We start from the raw sequence: 20,878 nt of genomic DNA on the forward strand, positions 1-20,878 counted from the left end.
TAATTGCTCAGTACAATTATCATTTTTTTAATTTTCTTAATTCTTTCCTTACATTTAAAGACTAGGCAGCTAATATTCAAGACTGCAAGTTGTAAATAAAAGTTTTAAAAAATGTTTTATTATTAACATTTTTGAGAGAGAAATCAGGTGCTCAGAATGTAGCTGACACTCTTAATAATAAATGCCTGAGAATTTTTTACAAAAATGTATGTTTTGAATTATTCTTGCAAGTAAAGCTTTATTTTAAATAAGGACACTTTGGTTGACACAAACACATTTTTTGTTAATTGATAATAATTAAATAATTAACAATAACCTTTCTCAGTTCATAAAAAAATTAAGTTCTAGCCAGCCACGGTCAGTTCAGTAAAACAAATTGTATGAATTTCTGGAATATATATTTGGACAATTTATGATTTTGAACTGTGTTTGTTTAAACATTATACAAAATGTAAGATAATTTGTTTTTGCACTAGTTACACTTTTCAGATTAAGGTTTTGTGAATTAAGGGTTTTCTCGGCTGAAACTCTTACAGTCAATGTGACCTTTATTTATTATAACCCCCATCCCTCAAAAACTCACATATAACATAGTCAATCATCTCTCGGTCCCTCAAAGTAAAAATAAAAAAGGAACTGCTGTCTGGTTATTGCCAGTATCCATCTCAGTCGTCAGAAAAGCTGCACGTTTTTGCTGTTGTTAAGGGCTGGAAACCAGAATCCCATTGGAGTTGCACCCTAAGGAACAAATTTAATGCTAGAAAAACATCCCGGCCATCAACCAAAAATGACGGATTGAAAATAATGTCGAGCTATCTTGGGAATCCCCCACCAGACAAGGGAACAGACTGCATTGTTTTTCTCATTTATGTGATATATAGAACAGAAAGAGGGGAAAAATGGGCGATTTATTGGTTAGATAGGCGTATTCTTTTCCATGCACAAAAGAAATATTTGAGAGTAATGTAGGGATCAAGTCGCATCATGACATTGTTGGGAGGCTAGGTGCTCAGATCTGTAAGTTATCTTCTGTTGGTGACCCACTTGGTTTTCAATAGATCACTCAATGCAAATATGAGTGTGAAATTGTAAAAGTTGCCACATGAATATGCCAATAAACACRACGTAATTTGTACTTCCTCAGCAGGGCAGCAAGATGAAGAAGCAAAAGGAGAGCCAATGCACTCAGAAGACCATCTCATTGCTGAGCCCCCTGGGGACGATCCAAGTCAGTGGATGTGAGAATGGTGTGCACACCATCCAGATCCTAATGGATGTCGCACCTGCTGAAAGGTACTGTACAACAGCCGGGCTGGTGACGTGATAAACAAAGGTGTGAAATTTACAGGCAGACAGAATCCACTCCTGTGATGGAGTGCCACCATTCCTCATTGGAAGCAGGGCATTTTTGTAGATCCCACAAGAAATATCCTGGAGAAAGTTGGGCAAATATGAGCAGGCACTAGAAATATGAGGGGCACTAGAATACAGTTGGGCTTGAAATTAGATTTCTGATGGCATGTGGTTGTGATTCTTCCCGCAGTATATTTGAAATTTCAGAAAAATAACTTGTTTATTACCCTCAAGGGGGTTGATTAGAAATGATGTCTGGGAGGTCAGCTAAGGCCACCGGGAGCGTGGACTGTTCTCTCCCGTTTCTTTATGTTTCCTTCAAGTTGTACGTGGTAGTTTGGAGCGTCAACTGACACTCAGAAATGTAATATGTGGTTGCGTTTCATGGCCTGCCCATCCCTCAAAATTGTCAGAATGTAGGAAGTCTTACTCAAGCAACTGAAACTGATTAAAGTCAGCGTTAATAAGTACCTTTTCCTCAGTTTGAAAGGTCCAGATCCTGCATCTCAGCTTAGTTTTGATTAGATTGAAATTAAATATCCATGTATCACAGATTCACATTTGATAAACTTGAATGATCTGGGAAATTAAACTATTTCAAATGCATCCGGTTAAGAAGTTATCCTTTTCGGAATGTACGTTTAAATTCTAATTTATGGAAACCCATTAATGACCTTGTACATTATACCTCAACATGTGTTTCCTCCTCGACTGTCTGCTATTTCCGAAAATTCATCAAGCAGTAAAAACATTCCACTTGTCGTTAATGAGTTGAAGTGAGAAAATTAATAATATGGAATTTTGATTATGGAAGATGTCCTGTAACCATGTGCAAGCACCTTTCCCGGTCTCCTCGCGAACAGGGTTTAATTTGTGTGTTCGGGTTCAGTAGAAATATGCAAATGAATTTAATGATTCGCATCACTAGATCATTTCTCAGTTTAATATCATTTGCGACGTCGGTCATAAGTGGAGCTTCGATCATATCATCGTTTGTATGTTCTCAAAGGCATGAGCTAGAAATCATTAGGAAAAATGTTTAGATTTTATCACGACCAGCTGAATACGCTGGTATTGTCACATGACAAGGGAACCGGAGGCACCTTACGTATGTTGAGTTCCTTAATGTAAACAGGCATTAAGGGAGGCGAGATGAAGTGACAAAATACAGACTTATCTTTGCAACCAGCTTTACATGTATATCTCACAAAAGCCTGCCTGTAGCAGTAATAGTTCAGATCAGACATTTCCATTGATTTATTTATGACATACTAAACAAGGCTCTTTCCAGCTTTAAATGTGGTGTGGTGCCGGCTTTAGGAAGTCAGCGTGATAAACGATCACTAAGAGCATATTTTGGAAAAAAGGAAATAGATAAATGTTTGTGCATATARTAGAGTGAGACCTGCAGCAGGCATTTGCTTTAAAAGCTTGCATGATCGTATTTGCTTTCAGTGTTTTATTTTTTATTTTTTTGTTCACAGTTGGTTGAATTTGAGCATTTGAAGCGCAACAGAAAAAAAATATTTGTGGCATTGATAGATAGTTATTGATAAATGCCATTATAGCTAAAYGCTTTTTGAAGTATTGCTTACACACCATGACCGTCAGCTTTTCTAATAGAAACGTCTCAAGCCCCTTTTGCTTCCTAACTGATCTTAGGAACATTTCCTGAAATCAGCCTCCTCTGCCAGTCTAACGACAGCCCTGAAGGCGCTATCAGATGAACAAATTCATTACATCTCAACAACCACTGTTGGAGCTTTACGCACCAGCCTCTCTGTTAAGCAGTTTTCCCCTCTTTAGTTTTTAGTATGGCCTCAGTGTTCAGAGAGGAAAAAAAAAAAACGATATGCATTTTGTTTACAGGAGATTACTGTTATCTGAAATATGATTCTTTGTGCCTCTTTTACACAGAGCATAGACACATAATACAGAGGAAATCACGGAGCACTTTTTTATTATGGTGAAAAATGAAAAAAAGGGCTGGACTCCTGCCCCGAGACATTTTGTGAGCATATTATTTTACAATGCTTTGATCAATTTGTCTGTCAAGCTGGCTGAGATGTGGGGGAGCTGGAAAAAAGCAATTTAGCTTGTGAGGTCCTCAATAGAAATGTACTACAGGAGCCGGTGTATGACATGTTGCATTAGAACCTGAGTAGCCTTTATTGCCTGATAATGTCGCGAGGCAATGCTGATATCAATCACCCTTTAACAGCCTGTATGATGTGTTCTTATGAAAAGAAAAATAATGTATGAAGCATTTCTTGGAAAATAATTGATTTAATTCTGGGCTGGGGGAGTTCTGTTTTTAACATCAAAATATCGTGTTGGAAAACCAGGCRCAAAATGTGTTAGAAGATAAAAATTGTTAAGAACAAGCTCTTTGCATAAGCTTCTATAGAAAATTGCAATTAATTTTACACGGATAAACACTCTTTCTCATTTGCATATAGATATAAACAATATATTTGTGCATCTGAATTCCCTGCACACTCAGGTCATGTGATCTGCCTAAAATCCTAAGTGGCTAAAACCAAAATTATCATTATACTTCCCAGGCCATAAATCCCCCTTTTTTTCTCTGACACAAAGCCTTATAAATCTCTGTCTGATTTTTCACATTGCACATTGTTTTTAGTTAATGATTTTCATCTGTTTGTTGTTGCTGTGATAGTGGGGAAATGTACCATATGCTCCGGCAAAAGACAAATGATTAGCAAATGAAATTCTGGACAGCTGTCTGACTGAAAGCGTTTGGTTGATAGCATTCTGCTACCATAATTAGCTTAAGCTTTGGGTTAATTAACTTTCTACCTGGATATGCATAATAATAGCATTCTGGAGAAAGCCAAGGAGCTTCCAGTATATCGGCTGCAAAGGCTTGCTTTTTTTATTTTGCATTTCTGTGCACATTTCAATTTCAAGAGGCGATTTAGCTCGGGAGCATCATCAAATATTGTAGATTTTACTCCCCAAGCCTGATAATTCTGAAACAATAGGAGTGTATTATGTGGCAGAAATGCCATTTCTGAATGTAATTAAAGCAGATGAAAGCAATCACCAATTTTTAAATGCTTTTGTCTAGCGTGAGGCCTACTTGTAAAAAAAATAACCATCAAGAGGAGAAAAGAGGCAAGAGAACCCCCAAGTCCTTATATAAGAGGCCTTTGAGACTGAAGTGAAGTACAACAGTAATTAGTCTTTTGTATGATTTTGCTGGCCATAGTCATGATTAGTTAAGCATATGAGAGGACTGCAGGACTGCACTGCTCTTAAGGAGGAGGGTGTTAAAGTCTATTTATCACCAGTTATCCTCACAGCTTTCCATTATCACCGACAACACTGGATGGGTCCCGAGAACAGCCTAATTGTTCTGAGGTGGAGTGTTTTTGTGTCAAACCCATCACCCCCAGTCACATTGGCATTCATAAGCAGCCAGACATTTTCCATCTATCTAGCCCTAATACCCAAGCTGTCACAACAGCTTTTACACACTACCAATGGTAGTGTGAAATATCTGAGGTGATGCATTTATCGTTTTTCTCACACTCGTGTCTGGTTTGCACTGAATAGCAGTATGGTAAATGTGTTCCCCGGTTGGAGCCTGTTTACATGATATGCTCACACACCAGGAACCGTACTACTTTTTTCACTGCAGCATCCTTCATCTGGGTGTCTCTCCCTCTCTCTGGATCTGTTATATTTTGGTTGAATTTTTTAGAATAATTAGAAAAAAATGCCAGCTATATATAAATCTTGATACGCAGCTGTGTGTTAAATAAACTGCTTACATTTTTAACTAAAATGCTTTGTCATACAAACAGTAAACTGCTGAGATATTCAATAGAATCATCAATAAAGCAAGGGAGAGACTTTTAGACGTAGTCCCTTTAGAAATGGTATGAATTATTCATAGTGCGATGATATTCAGATGATTTTTGTTCTATTTTTACGGCGGCCTTAGAATATTGTTTTGCATGTTTTGAAGTGTAGTACTCAGCTGCGTATTCATTAAGGTGCTGCTCCCACTGGCCCTTGGACCCATCTGTGCTCTATGTTTGTGCCTCTGTCTCTCGGGACCATCCCAATCAGGCTGCATGTGCCATTTCCTGTGTAAACCAACACCTGTGTAACACACTACCTGTAAACCGCCCCACGCAGACGAGACACTGACATTCACTCAGATGAGAATCTGCAAATGTTGTGGTTTTGAAAGCAGAACCTCCGGGGTGAGGCTGGAAGCCAAACGAAAGTTGCCTCTTGTTCAAGAAGCTAAAAGCAGCTCTTGCATTTTTTTTCTTTACTTTTGCCTTTCCCTGCTGTCGACCAGGAAGTTTTTCGAACATAAAGCTAGTTTGTTTTAAAACTTGATTGGCTTCTATATCTGCAACAAGCAGAAGTGTACAGTGTGTGACACACTAAGGCAATATGCAGAGAGATGATTTTGCTCTGACATCTTGGAGGGGAGWACGAGTCAATTATGCCCAAGTGTTGTTATTGCTTATCTTCCTGTGGCACCAAACAAGGATTTAGTCAAGGATTTAGGGGTGAGGGGGCGGCGGTGGGGATCATGGTAAGCGGTTCACAACAAAACACTCAAAACTCTTGGGAGCGGGCACTGATTTAAAAATAAATTACAGAAGACGAAGCGCTAACACTCAAGGGCCCTCAGCAGTGCTGGCGTACACAGGTGAAGATTAGCCTCCTCCCTAATCAGAGGAACAAGGCAGTAATTTGCTCTGAACACAGACAGTAATTAGGACTTGGTGACACTGGATTCCCATAATGCCTTTGTGCTTGACGTGGTCAAATTTTGACAGAGGCTATCCATGCGGGGTCACTGTCCCCTCAGTCTCTTGGCCCTCTTCAGTTGAGTCTCTAAAAGGTCCCTGCAGTTACAGCGGATCCCTAATGTACTTTATGCCTCTCTCACTGGCTCCTTACCATCCGGGTAATTGGAATCTCTTACTGTGGCACTTGAGAATAGAGGCTAAAAACGCTATTTGAAACTGCTCAGTAGTCTGTTGTAGATAAACATTGCAGCGTTGGGGTGTGGATACACTACATAATGGAGTAAGAGTTAAGGCTCTGGTAATACATGCCTTTACTGACTCCTGTGGCTAGCCAGTTGGGAGAAGACCTAATTGTTGTGTGCTTTGTTGCCTACTCTGCAGTATTTCACAAACCACCTTTATGTATTGGATTGAGTGTTGCGGCCTCTTTGGTGGACATTTACTAATAAGAGTTGCTGGATATCTGGAGAGCAGTTTATCTGGCCTAGTTGTTTTTATTTTTATTTTTTTTTCCCTAACAGCAGACCCCAAACGTGCCCTCTCGCTACAGAATAGGAAACATTCCTCATAGCTTACCACTTCTAAAGCTCTYGACTTTATTGCCACAGTAGCTAGATAGGCATCTGAATGATGTTCAAATGGTTGAACGCGCTGCATTGAGCAAGTGGCTTACAATTGTATCACAGCCTTTTGCTCAGAGACCATCARGATCTTGACATTCATAGAGACATGCTGTATTTTTTCCCCCTTTTTAGACAGTCATTTTAGGCTTTTTTCATGCTCTCTTGAGTCTTTGACGTCTCTGAGTTAAGTATCTGCAGCTATAAGGCTGAGGAAAATATTGAACGGCTCTTGGCCTTTTTCTATTTCATCCTCTGACCCGCCATGTTACCCATGATTGGTGAAGGAGAACTCTGGCAGGCTGTGTCAAAAGTGACAGCCGATCGAGTCAGGATGAGCGCCATCACGCTTCACAGGATTGAGGCTTGAGTTCTGAGTTTTTCCCCTTTTTGTGCAATATACCATTACACCCTTCGCCAGATYCCTTTCAATTAAATCCTGTGGTTAACCTGTTCCATTCTTACGTCTGCAGCTGATAGAAAAAGTTTTACTGAAGTCCTGCGCAGGTAGAGAGATACTACATGTGCTAAAGGAAATTGTCAAGTTCAATCCTAAATTTTTTTATTTTTTTATTTTTACCATTGTCTCATTTGATTCTTTCGTCCAGGTTGAATGAAATAACCTCCAACATATTATATAAATGCTCAATTCATTCTTTATATTAGAGTTGGAGAATAGGTGGAACTCCAAATGACTCCCACTTTACGCAACAATGATTTATGGTAATTGGAAATTGATTGTGACAGGAGCACAGTATTAGAAATTTTCTCAAATCACTATCTTGTATCAGGGGAAATATTCTTTTTAGTGCAGCAGATCCTTGGCTAGTTTCAGAATTAGTTTCTTATTTCCTTACCTGTGATTGAATAGAAAATGGCTGAAGGACAGTATGATTTATGCAGTGAAAAGATAATGAAAGAGCAATTCTACTTCAACCTGGTTTGAATTGTTTATTTAAACTTAAACTTGTTGAAGCATTTTTTATGATCACTTTTAATTATGAGTCTTGATTTTCATATAGGAGATGACAGATATTTTAGGACAATATTTTCCCCTTTTTTTCTTTTGGTAGTCATTCAAACACATATTGCACATTTTTATTATAATAAGGAACACGGGTATTAGTAGTCCGTCTGAACTTTTTAAAAAAACACTTGATGAGGTTTGATTTCGGATTCACTGAAAGGTTCCAGGAGCTACATCTCAAACAACAGCTCACATGCTCTTTTAAAACGATCCCTCATTGCACCTAGAGGTGACAGACTTCAACTCCACTGTTGTTCCCCTTTCATTTATTTATTTATATTTGCTGTTGTTTACCAGCCGTAACATGTACTGCATTGCATTAACTTTTACGACTGTCAAAGTTGTATCGCTCAGACACCTTTTAAAACAGACGCATCCGCCAGCAGCGGCAGAGGGAGAGGAAAATTAGCCACGGTGACAAGTCTGAAGTGCGAGCAGGGGGTCAAAGGTGCCAAGTCTTAAGCAAAGGTGCACTAGCCTTTGTCCAGTAGATTGTAAGGGCCTGCGGGTCCAACAGGAACATTTCCACACACAATATCCCCGAGCTGTCAGTGTGCAGCGTCTGGAACATCCTCTCAGAGAGAAAGAGGAGATGTGGAGGGCTAGAGGAGGAGGAGGTGGTGGAGGAGGTGGAGGATGTGAGTTGGAGGTGAGAAGGGGGGAGAGAACGGGAACAGTGGCCTGAAGATCCTTGCTGAGAGAAAGGGAGGCAGGGGTGGGGAGGGGTTGCTGGGTTATAGGTGGTGGGGARCCAAAAGAGCTGGTGTGGGAGGATGGAGAAATAGAGAGGGGGAAACGAGGAGGGAAAGCTGGGGGGAGGGAGGGATAGAAAGGAGAGACAATGACAAGTAGGGGCTGGCTGGGCACTCACCCATGCCGACAGAGATTGCCATGAGCCATGGCCATTGTTTGAGCGGGTCTCAGCGCAGAGCCCGCTGGTGGGCTTCCGAGTTTTCACCACTCGACTATAAACTGCTGTGTGGTTTATTTAGAAATGAGAGTATTTACACCTTTTACTGTATTTACACCCACTGTTAAACGGCACCCAGGAGATTTTCATCACACAGCCACAAACTAGCAGCAGGCAGAGTGGTTCTCTGAAAACTGACCTGCTCAGTCATAACACTCCAGTAAACCTCAGCTTCACATGTCCAATATAAAACGCTGCTCAAACTGTGACCTGCAGAAGTGTAAAAACACTTCAGGGCCGTGTTGTTACGGCAGGCAGGAGAGAGACAGTCTGTGTGTTTAACAAAGTAAATGTCTATTATTAATACCATACAGGATAAGCCAATTTTGAAAAAAAGGTGCACTTAAATGGTTTGTATTATTTATTTATAAGTCCTGTACACCAGTTAATGGAATTGGCGGCCTGCTTTAGAATCCGCAACACAGCTTGAGGTCCACTTTGGAGTAATGCACATGCTAAGAGAGGACCTTCCCAGTAGGGTCTTTACGTGTCAAATATGGGTCAGCCTGCTTGCGTTGACCTGGGGGGTGGTCAGCAGCCGAGAGAAACTCAGCTGTTAAGTGATGCCAACTCAACCATCGGCAAATTCCTCCAAGCATCTACTTCTTCTAAGATGCACGTCCAAGTGCATTGCTTTGCTGGCCAGCACAAATATGCCCAAAAAAAGAGGAAAAAATAATCCATTTATTCTTGTTTCAAACTTTAAACTAAATCCAAACAGAGWTGAAACTCTTGTCGAAGCTGCACTCTTAACTTTTGAAAAGTCTTTTTTGTTGGTTTTGAGAAACTGGTTTCACAGCTTCACACACTCTAAGCACTGCAGCTTCTGCTCTCACATTTTTCTTTTGTTTTTGGGGGGTCTTTTTACACTTCATAGACACCTACGTTAAATCTATTGTAGGAATTGCCTGGATTGTGTCTTTATATTTCTTTTTTTTATTTCTTATACTTGCAAAGCACATACTCACTTGAACCTCGATTTGTAAAACTTTGGATTTTAAACACGTCTCGATTAACAGCTTAAGTTTTATGCAGCAAATCGTGCCATCTTACATCTGTGTCACATGTTATTGCACTCTGGTGACATTTTTTAGGACTGTTCAACCAAGAGCTGGGTRTTATGATTGCTCCTCTGATCCCCATCTTGCCTCCCCATCCCGTCTTACATCCCTCACAGGAGCAGCGAGGCCCCCCAGAGCTGTGTGGTCAACGACAGCCCGGCAGAAACGAGCCCCGAGATGCAGCGCTGCGTTGAATGGCTCCAGGCGTACTTCAGTGAGCCGCAGACCGCTGGGAGTCTCCCGCTCCCTGCCTTTCACCACCCCGCCCTGCGAGGAGGTCTGTCATGGATAAATATTTGCAGAGCCATGACTGGGATCAGGCTTTCACTCTTAATTGTCAGTTACATCACTTACACTCACTGGCTCACTGTGTTATAATGAAGTATTTTATGGCTGAGAGGGAGAGTGGAGGAAAAGTGGGTGGTGTGTGAGCGGCGGGGAGAGAACAGAACACAGAGCTGTAACTTGGTTCAGTAATCTGTGGCAGCTCTTACCACGCGTGTTAGTCTTGGCAAGCTTTTTCATGATTCTTGGCACATTCTTTGAAACTGATCGAATTCCACTCTTGACATTTTCAGACAGGAAGCTTTCTTTTATTTTCTTTTTCTTTATTTTATTTTTTCTTAAACGAGAACATGTGAATGGGGGTGCAGTTTGAATGAGTGCATTGTTGGTTTGATCGCTCACCTTGGGTGTGTAAAAGGAAAAGCGCCTCAAAAACGGGCAATTAATGTTCTTTCACCTGGAAGTTGTCTTTGTAGATTTAATGATCGAGGATGCTGAAAAACTTCTAATTAATTATCGTTGGTGGGGTTTTTTTTGTTTTGTTTTTTTGTTTGGAGAACATACAATACAGTAACCTGATCATCTAATTTTGTTAAATTATGGATGTAAATCTGTGCCATTTTTTGAAACAATCAGAAAATCTTGTCATACTGAAATGCTCTTTGCGTTTCAACTTAAAGATTTTTAGGTGAGCTTATTTAACCCCACAAATACTCGTGCTCAGGGAAAAAAAAACTCTTAATATATGCATTTAACAATTGTGCCTCCCTTCCCCTGCAATCAGGCCTTAGTTGCTCTCTAATTTCATGCAGATCTGCAGTGCTTGAGTGATGGCATTTTCAATGAGCAGGTGCTCCGTCGAGACTCTGTATACAGCTAAGAGTCCCACGCTCCCGCAAAGGCAATGCAGAAATACATCAGGACCAATTACGATATCAACTTTCAGTGTGATTCCCTTCGCCACCAAGTGCTTGTGTACCAGCCCCAGGCTCTTTCAAATCGCATCTCATCTGAAGTCTTTGGGGTTTTAATTAAATTTCAGGATAGATGGAATTCTTCATTAGTACCTGATCTGAATAGGTGATTGTGCTGTGTTCCACCTCTTTCCCTCGCCTGTTGTTTTGGGGCTCTGTAAATACAGGATTTAGGCTTGGATTGCTCTCAGTAGTCAAAACCATAGGCCAAGGCAGTATAAAAATGTTAAATGTGAGCATCAGGAGTATTTGTCTTTTGTGGAAGAAATATGAAAAAGGTTTCTTTTTTTTCATCTTTTTTTATTTTATTCACATGTTGATTTACAAATAATAATAATTAGATTGTGCCTTTTTGTGGTACAAATTTCTCCCTGATAAGTCGTGCTGCCGCTGCCAGTCTGCAAAGGGAAAAAAAAACAAGTTTAATCAGGTCATTACAATCTGTGACAACCAACTTTTGTTTGCTCAGTTATCTTTGGGGAGAACCTGAACGCGACAGCGCTCTCGCAGCACTTGTCATGTAATATTGAGTTGTGACCTTCACTTGAAGTGTTGCCATGTTTATTTACACATTTCTGACAAAACAAGCCACTTTTCATATTAGCTGTCATGACATACCTGAGAAACAGAGGTGACATGAAAGGAGATTCGAGGCGCAGTTTTCTATAGTGTCTGACTGTCACGCGCAACATCACACACGAGTTTGGTCAACAGGGGTAAAGGAATGGTAAGAGCACGCACGCATGTGTTATGCTCAGTTAGCTCGAGTGTGTGTGTGTGTGTGTGCACACATTCACTTCCCCCAGAAAAGCACAGACGCCAACGTGAGTTCTTAAAACGATGCATATTCTTATCTCATTAATTATACATCCATATGTAACAGACGAGAGGATCTTAGTCTCGGTAAGCGGCACGGGGAATGTGCAGGGAGGGGGCCCGGCAAAGGGGGGGAAGGGCACTCTTCAAAGCCCAAATGACTGTGTTCCTGCAGGAGCCTGAACCTCCCCCTGTGCACAGCGCAAGGCGAGATGAGACACTCACCAGGACTCGCCCCTGTGATGTGGAGAGGAATTAGGGAAATGAACGTTTTCAGAATATCGAATAATCAGAGAATCATCAGCACCCCGTCAGCCTTCAAAAGTATGGATCCCTCAAGACTCAAGAGACACTTTGACTGGGAGTCAAAGTCTTCCCTCCTATTAGACACAAAGGATAATGAGGTAGCTGCGTTTCTACTATTGTCTTTTTACCCTCACAACCATGTAAGAGGTGACTGTCAGCTGGAGGTYGTCTCTTTAAATCTCTCATCAGCAGGGCTGATGGAAATCAGTTTATCATTTTCTTTTCTTTTTTTTTTCTTTACTTTGAGATTGCCCTCATACAAAAACTTATGAGCAAATCAATCATATTTGTCAATATCCTCATAATCGCTAGATGCTTTCGATTTTTCTCCAGCTAAATCTATCACTTCTTGTGCAGCAGCCCTATCACCTGGCCTCRTGGTAGGTAATGACCTGTGACATAATTATGGGACGTCTGTAAACATGTAAGTGGTTTCCCTCAAGTTTTATTTAAACAATTGACACCACTGCACCTCGATCTAAAGAGGGTCCTGACCCCAGACACACCGTATTAGGCTCTTTATGAAGTATGGGGCTGGGGGACTGCTCTCCAAATCATTCCTGGTCACCTTGAGTGACCTGCACGAAGTCTCTGTCACGAACACTGATGAGGGCAAAGTTCTTTAACCCCTGTATGTGCAGTTGAAAGCACCGACACTTGTTTTTTATCCACACTCCTGGAGATGTGAAGTGTTCAGGGGAGACAGGATTTGGGTGGGGGAAAAAGGGGGTTTAAAGAGCATCATAGCTTGTTGCTCAGTGTGCCGGTGCGACACCGACTTTGGTTGTTTGTCAATAACGTTTGCATCAACAGGGATTTGTCACCACCTTAGTSTGGGCTGCTGACATCCACCCATCAGTGACAAAGTGATATCAATATGTACCGCACACACCATGAGGCCAAATCCAAGCTTTAGGAGGRAGAGCAATGCATAAAAGAAATTTTTTTGCGGTGTATCTTATCTCCTCATAACATTAAGGCTGTCTGCGTAAGAGCCCGTCAGCTCGTTGACAGCGTGATTATTACCTGAAAAATTATTAAACAGTACCTACGGGCCTTGTTCAAGACAAAGAACTCACATGGGTGTGCATCAATCAAATGTATCCCCTTTAGGTTTTACACTTATTCCCCCCAGTTTAGGCAAATTGCCTTGTTCGCGTGGCTTTGTGTAGCAGAGAGTGACTATAAGGTAGCAAGGGAGCCTGGGGAGCAAAGGATGTTCACTCTGTAGAAGAGAGACAGGGGTGTGACATGTTTTCACACAATGCCAATTTAGAGGGATTTCACATAGATCAGTTGTCATGTGCTCTCTTAGACCATATAAATGAGAGAGAATGGGAGATCACTAATTGAATTTTCATGACTGAGTACATGTATRAACTAGAAGAATTTCATCCAGTTTTGATAACGAGACTATTGTTCCCCATCTTGTCCTTTTTTAAAAATAAAAAAAGTGTTTTTCACTTGCTACACAAGCTCAGTGCATTAGAGTCTGAAGGTTTTGAGATGCTTTAAATACTTTTTTCCCCCTCAACAATCAGAGCTAGACAAACATGCTTTTCAGTCACTGTCTGGTAATCCTGACAAAAAAAAGATAATGCTACTGCTAAAGTGCTAATGAAATCAAAGCCGTTAATGTGGTCKGTTAAGCTGCAGATGATTTGAAGAATTCTGCCATTTAAGTGAAGATGATATAATGAATCTACTCTGAATAGAAAGCAATTAAAAGGACAAATTGGTCTGATTAACCTCAAAGTCATCCCACTGCCACAAATGGTTTGCAACATTCAAATTATTATTATTAAAAATCTAGAGCAGATTTGCAGTCTTTTTGGCCTCTCTTAATCCTTTTAAATGAAGGAGCGAACTTTTTTAATTTTAGCTGTGACCTTTCCGAAGCATAACCTAGATTTTTCTGCCACAGGAATAATTTTCTCACATCAGCTTGTGTAGCATGTTAATGCTGGTTCTAAGGTCAAAGAGGGGGACTTCTATGTATTTAGTCTTTTTTAATGAGTGCTGTAAAGAAAGGAAGCGGGGAGAAAGGCTGGACATGTATGTGWAGGTTTGCTTTTATAAAGACCGTCTTACACTTTTTGAGTTGATTTAAAAAGAGCACGATCCATTTTCAAAGCATCTTCATGTCACAGACTCTGTCAGCTGTCTTAGTTTGAGAGATTAAATTTTTTTATTTATTTTTTCCTGTGTTCTCCTCTGTCTGTCGCTCTTCCTCTGTCCTGTGCTGCGTGGCGAAGATGCGTTCACCAGCCGCGTGCTGCACATACTTCTGAAGAATGTGAAGTTTGGAGAGACCGTCTCGTATAAACGCCTCGCTGAGATGGCGGGAAACCCYAGAGCGGTGCGGGCAGTGGGAGGGGCTATGAGGAGGAACCCGGTGAGTGTGGCTGACATTGATTGACAAGGCAGACTGCTGTCTTTACTGACTTGATTCTGTTCATTTATTTTTGGCAGAAATACAGGGATGATATTTTTAAAGTGTAGCTATGTAAAATAAAATAAAGAATTTTATTTTTGGTAGTATTAAATTATTCATTTCTGGAGATCTTACATCACATACAGTATTAAATACAGAGCTGTAATACAGTTGTACAATCGCACGGTTTATATTAAATTAATTTGCAATAGTTTTAAATTTATACTCGTTATTTTTTTATTTAAGTATTTGGTTAAAAGTTTTCCCCGTATTTTCTTTATTTAAAAAACAAATAAAAAATCAATTGCACAGCATCAAAGGATATAAAGCCAGTAGTTCATTGCTTGTAAAATGACAGAATAAACACAACAGTAAACAATAATCAGTACATTTTTCAAACTGTTCATTTTATGCATTTAAATACACGCAATCGTATATAACATACCTTTAGCCAGTGTTTTACAAAGACAGGTTTGTTCAAACTTTAACTTACATTTTAAAATGATGTGCTGATTGATTTTCATCCTCTTTGTCTTGTTGCAGACTTTTTAAAAAGACACTTTGAACACCAAACTAATTGTGCCCATGTCAAGAGTTTTTCCTCAAAAATATATTTTTTTATGTTTTTCCCAGTGCAGGATATGTGATCTAAACTGTAGGTGTGCTCCCGTATATGAAGTGGTAAAATCAWTGCGTCCCTCTGAGAACAGCTGAGGAGTAAAACTCTACCTACAGCATGATTTTAAGCCCACACTTTTTGTTCTCCTTTCTTTTTTACGTCTTCACTGCAGACGCTCACTACAAATCTCCGATTCTTGTAGGAAACCTGGTCCGCATCGTTTTGCCCATGAATCCACTGTGTACAAAATGGAAGGCTAGAGGGCAAGCGGTGTGTCTTCTTTTGATCAAACCCTTTGATCAAAGCCTGTTTAACTCGGCCCATGTAGTGCTGTGGGCACCACCGGTGTGCTCAGTGAGGGCTGAGAGCACGTCTTGTGCAGCAAAGCACATGTTCTCCCTTATATGTTGTAAGAAATAATGTGTGTAATCCGCATTTTAGTGCTGCATTTTTCCACCGTTGCTGTTCATGTTGAAACGGGTATGAAAAAAAAAATCATTCACAATTAGAAGTACTTCTGTCAAAATTAAGAGCACACTTAGGTTTTAATACATTGCAGTAAATTCTCAGTGTRCTTTATACATTACATTAGCCAGTGGCAACGCTGCTAGATGGCTGTAAARTAGTGCTCAGTCTTGTTTTACAGACATTTCTTTCCTTTTGTCAGTGAGGCTAGAAGCCTGAGCCCTTAGCTCCTGATTCAGATCCAGAGTCAGATTGTCAGTGTCAATTACTTGTCAGCAGCACCGCTCCACTCGGGCTTCAGCTGTGAAAAGCTCAGTGTGCTCAATCGATCCTCGTCTCTCTGTGGCACTTCTTCTTCACCAGGATTTGAGTATTGATAAGCCTGGTGTAGTGTTCTTTTCCCCCCTATGTGAAGAGGCAGATCCGAAGGCCTTGAGGGTACCCCGCTCTCCCTCCAAACCCGGGGAATGATATTGATCCGAATACACGAGCAGTATTTTTTTCTGTCTGCAAGGTTAATCTGGGGCTCAGAAAGTTTTATTGCTGTTGATATGGAAGCGGGTTTAATGATGGATTTTAACTGAAACATACTGCTTGTCCAACTTTCATATGAAAGGCTGGAAGTGAAACCATCAATTCAGCGTGCAACGTGGCTAAATTGGAGAAATAYGGTCACGGAGCAGCAGTGTGGCTGGGATGCTTTTCTGTCAGAGCAACAAAAATAAAATGAGGGCAGCATTAAGAATATTTTAGCAATAATTCCAGTGTTTCACTCCAACCGTTAGCACTTTTCTTGTACGGAATTCACAATTCTCAGGTTTTTTTTTTTAGGCTTGCTTGTTTAATCTTTTTCCAGCCATTTAGTTTACAAAGAAATCGGGACCCCCCTGGCAGTCGTCTGCAACAAGCATAAACGCTCCACCGACTTCCTTTTTTTAATGATCACAGGGTTATCAGATCTTAATGTTGACACCCTCTTGATTGAATATTCATCCTGCTGGTGTTTTTGCCCATTAATTTTTGATTGCTTCTTTGCTTTTCACTATTAAAGAGTAAAAAAAAAAACATTTATATCCAAAGACTGAGCCATCACCCCGAATGTGGATTTGTGCAGGATCAAACCCAAAACTTCTGGTGTGGCACTTTGTTTTCACTCAGCACAAGAACATGAAAAGTGAAAAATAAACGAGAAACGGTGCAGATCCTATTTTCTGCACGTTGGTTACTTTTAAGTTGCATCGTTTTTGAGGTAAACCCTACTTTCTTTAATACATAATACATACTCTCGTCAACTTTCTGCTAGACTTGCAGTGATGGTAAACGTTAAGGTGGGAACTCGAGAGCTTATTCTGGTTTTATTCAAAGAATAGTTTTGTGTGGATTTGTATTAGTTTTTTAAAAGTTATATATTTTTCTGCCTAATGTGTGTGTTCAGTTATAAAGGAAAGAGAAACCACCTTTTTTAAAGTTTGTTTGCACATAAAAGTGTTGCGTACTGTTTACAAAAAATATATATGAAATTACATGTTTGTTTGTTTGTTTGTTTTTTTCTCATAGCATCACACTGCTCTCTCTGTCTAACTGTTCCAGATTCCTCTCCTCATTCCTTGTCACCGAGTAATTTCCAGCTCTGRACAGAGTGGGCCGTACATGAGCGGCAAGGGCGACCATCTCAAACAATGGCTGCTCACCCATGAGAGGCAGAGAGGGGAAAGCTGAAGCATGACAGAGCCCAACTGTCCTTTATTCAGTACACACACATACATGTACATGGCTCTGTTTTTATTGTTTGTTTGTTTTTTTGTTTTTTTGTTCTTGTTTAAAAAAAACACACAAAACAAGCACATAAAGTTAGGTGTGTTGGCGCACACTATGGAACTACTGGAATCAATTGTAAATATTCACTTTACTTCCTTTTTTAAAATCTAAGAATAGAGMTGCTGCATAGTTAATGTGATACAGAGTTGTTGCAGAATTAGAATATACAAAAATAACTTAAACAGAGAACAGTAGGAATTACAAACATATGCTCCCGTGGGTCTCTGTTGCATTTGCCAGATAGTGCTGGAATGGTTTTTCTAAAGAATAATTATTATTCCCTTAAAAATATGTCTCTTGCATTGTTGTTGTTGTTGTTGTTGTTTTTTTCCTAAGCAGAATTAGTCTTTGTACCTCTCGTTGGTTTTTTAATTTCCTGCCAAGTGGATGCTTTGTTCAACATCCAGTGATAAAGGCTCAGAATTTTATGGMTACAAAGCTTTGTAGTGAAGCATTTGTTTTGTCTTCGTTTAGATCTCATTGTTTGCTCTCTCCTTATAATCCACCTAGAGTGGAGAAGTCCTATGTACTTTATACTCTGCTCAACTTGTTTAAATAAATACAATTCGAAAAATGACAAATCTGCACTTTTTTTTATCACTTTAACTGTTTAATTTAGACACTGATTTCCTATGAATTCCACTCAGTTTAAGCTCATAATTAATTATGCTGTTATGCCTTTTCTCCCTGCTGCAGCTTGGTTTGTCAGAGCTCCTTCTTATATTTCTGAGTGGTGTTTTCCATTAGAGGGCAGTACAGAACGGGAAACTGAAATCAACATTTCAACCTTGAATTCATCCTGCACATTTAATCTGTGATTTAAATGTTTATGTGTTGCTTTATTTTCATCACAACCTTGTTTAATCCCGTTGGGACAAATTACTTATTTTAAAGAGCATATGGTGATGACAGCAGTGCTTGTGCATGTTTAKAGAAAACAGTTGCTTTAACTGAATATCTCTTGAACTTTTTATTTACTACATTTTCCTTTTAGTTGTATGTTTTTACAGTGACAGCTTAGTCCTTTTTTTAACTCCTAAATTCTTGATTCTCCTCTCTGACTTCTGCAGCTCCACAGTGGCCCTAACTTGTTCGTAGTTATACCTCTTCTTCTCAGCTCAGGTAGCCTAATAATGCACCCTCCAAAAATAACCTCGGCTCTAACCTTTACAGAACCAATTCAAGTGGCCTGCTCGCTGAATATATTTGAACTTTGCTGCATTTTTGAATTTCTTATCCGACCAGTTCCGTGTGGCTCTCTTGCCGTGCTGCTGGACTCACTTACTCTGCCATTGGAGCTGCATCGTGGCGTAAATGTTGAGGCAGCAGACAGGCAGATGAAGAATGAGACTCAGTCTGTGGTTTCACAGAGGGCTAATGATGCCTGTGGTGACTACAGGCTACAGTCAGCCCCCTAACGAAGGGAGCTGTGACACAGCCACAAGGGGTCCCATTTAAGCCAGGCGCACTCTGAAGTGCACTGTAAGCACCCTCCTTTTTTCGCTTGTGGCCAAGTAAATTCTATGGAATGCCATGAAGTTAGCAACTAGAACAACTGATGTCTTTAGAGTTGTGCGGTTGATGTTTTTAAAACAAGTCCAGCATCAAAGCATCAAACATGTTGCCAGTAATTGGCTGCGTTATTTGCAAAGGTACCCACCCCTTGAAAAAAAAAATCATGACAGCAAAAAAAAAAAAAAAACTTAAATTTTTCACACATTTCCAAATTTTTTACATTTTATCACTGTTAAATGTTATAAATATTTTATCGTCCTTTTTCACCATACAGGCCATCTTTGTATGATGCTGGCTCAGAGATAAAAAGAAATTAGATTAAAAAGGTTGAGACAACCTCATCACTCGCACTGTTAATCTCTGTGAAACCCCTAATTTTGCTCCTATAGCTGCCTCCATTTCACAGAGAGACTGCGTGAGTGCGTGGCTGTGTGCGTGTGAGTGCGTGAGAACGTGGCCATGCATGCTGGTGTGTTCACATGTGTATGTCCATATGTGTGTGGGTGAAGTGGATGATATTGAGTCTGACTTCATAAATCACCCAGACACTGATAAACTCCCCATGCACCCACACACCGCTAATGGGCAACCCTTAAGGAGTGTGAGTGTCTCGTGCGGCGTTTGATTCAACATTTATTAACCCCCTCACACGCGCGCTCTCGCTCCCTCTCCCTCACACACACACACACACACACACACACACGGCACACACTCATTTGAGCCCCAGAAAAAGCGGGGATACGGTTGGTGGCATCCGTAGCGTCAGTGCAGGGTTTTTGACCTGGCCGGGCTGTATTAATCATGGCCGATAGTGGTAAGATACATTTTGGCTTATACAGCCGCAACAACAACAACAGCCTCTGCATTTCCGAACATTAGTTTCCTTCTCATAAGTTATATCCTGTCTCCAACTCCCTGCTTCCCATCTCATATCCTGGCACCCCTCCTCATTATGGAACAATTTTCTGCCCCCACATCAAACACAAACACACTCTGTGCTTCCATCTTCTTCCCTTCATACATGTCGGCTCATAACTCCACTGTTAGCGCAACCTGCACCCTTTGAAACAAGTCGCACGCTTAGTGGGGACTCTGCAGAATTAATCCTGTTTCATAAATAGCTACTTTTATTTTTCCAGCAAACTTTGGGYGCCTAAAATAAATAAAGCTACAACTTTCTGGARTGTATTAAACTGAGCTGCAAGCAGCGCAATGTTGCTGGGGAGTCAGAGGAGTATCCAGCWTGCAGATAGGCAGTGTCCAACAGTCAGACAGATAGGCACAGGGATAGATAGCTGGATATACAGACATTAGACTGGGTTTTGGCTGCGGTATCAGGTTTCCTCCCCCTCTGTCTGTCTGCCGGGACAGTCTTTTCTCTGAGGCCCTGACACCGAGGCACCGCGCAGCCAGCCACGACAGCTGCCACAGCAGCATCTAATACCAACACACTCTGTGCTCCGACACAACTACAAAGAGAACTATCGTTTCAAACATGGCATACTTTGATGCTCTTGTAATGATCTTTGTGTTTTGAGAGAAAAAGCAGGAGGACATAGGATTCGTGTGGCGCCCCCAGTTTTTTTAAAAGTTTGTGTCATTAGAACAAAGAGACTCCCGTCGACACGAACTGGTTGACGGCAGTCGTGACAAAACAGAGCGAGATTAAATAAGAAAAARCTCTTCAAGGTACCAGCAAGCGTGTGTGTTTTGCGTGCATAAACAATAGAAATATTGTATCCGTGTGCCATTGTAACCTTGTGAACTCAAGCATCAGTCTTTAGGGTCTCTAATTAAGAACGGCTGATGAATGGTC

General features: G+C 40.5%; 1 protein-coding gene across 1 annotated transcript in view; it reads left to right on the forward strand.

Annotated features, from left to right (window-relative positions):
* Positions 1–18,128, forward strand: part of LOC106513266 (methylated-DNA--protein-cysteine methyltransferase) — a gene marked incomplete at its 5' end in the record, with an annotated part of 20,540 nt that extends 2,412 nt beyond the window's left edge. The window contains 4 exon segments of the mRNA XM_014002004.1: positions 1,145–1,293; positions 9,947–10,107; positions 14,467–14,606; positions 17,320–18,128. Coding sequence (XP_013857458.1) covers positions 1,145–1,293; positions 9,947–10,107; positions 14,467–14,606; positions 17,320–17,448 — 579 coding nt within the window.
* Between the last annotated feature and the right edge of the window lie 2,750 nt (positions 18,129–20,878).

Source organism: Austrofundulus limnaeus, unplaced genomic scaffold (genome assembly GCF_001266775.1).
Source record: "Austrofundulus limnaeus strain Quisiro unplaced genomic scaffold, Austrofundulus_limnaeus-1.0 Scaffold0, whole genome shotgun sequence".
In the NCBI taxonomy this organism is placed as follows: domain Eukaryota; kingdom Metazoa; phylum Chordata; class Actinopteri; order Cyprinodontiformes; family Rivulidae; genus Austrofundulus; species Austrofundulus limnaeus.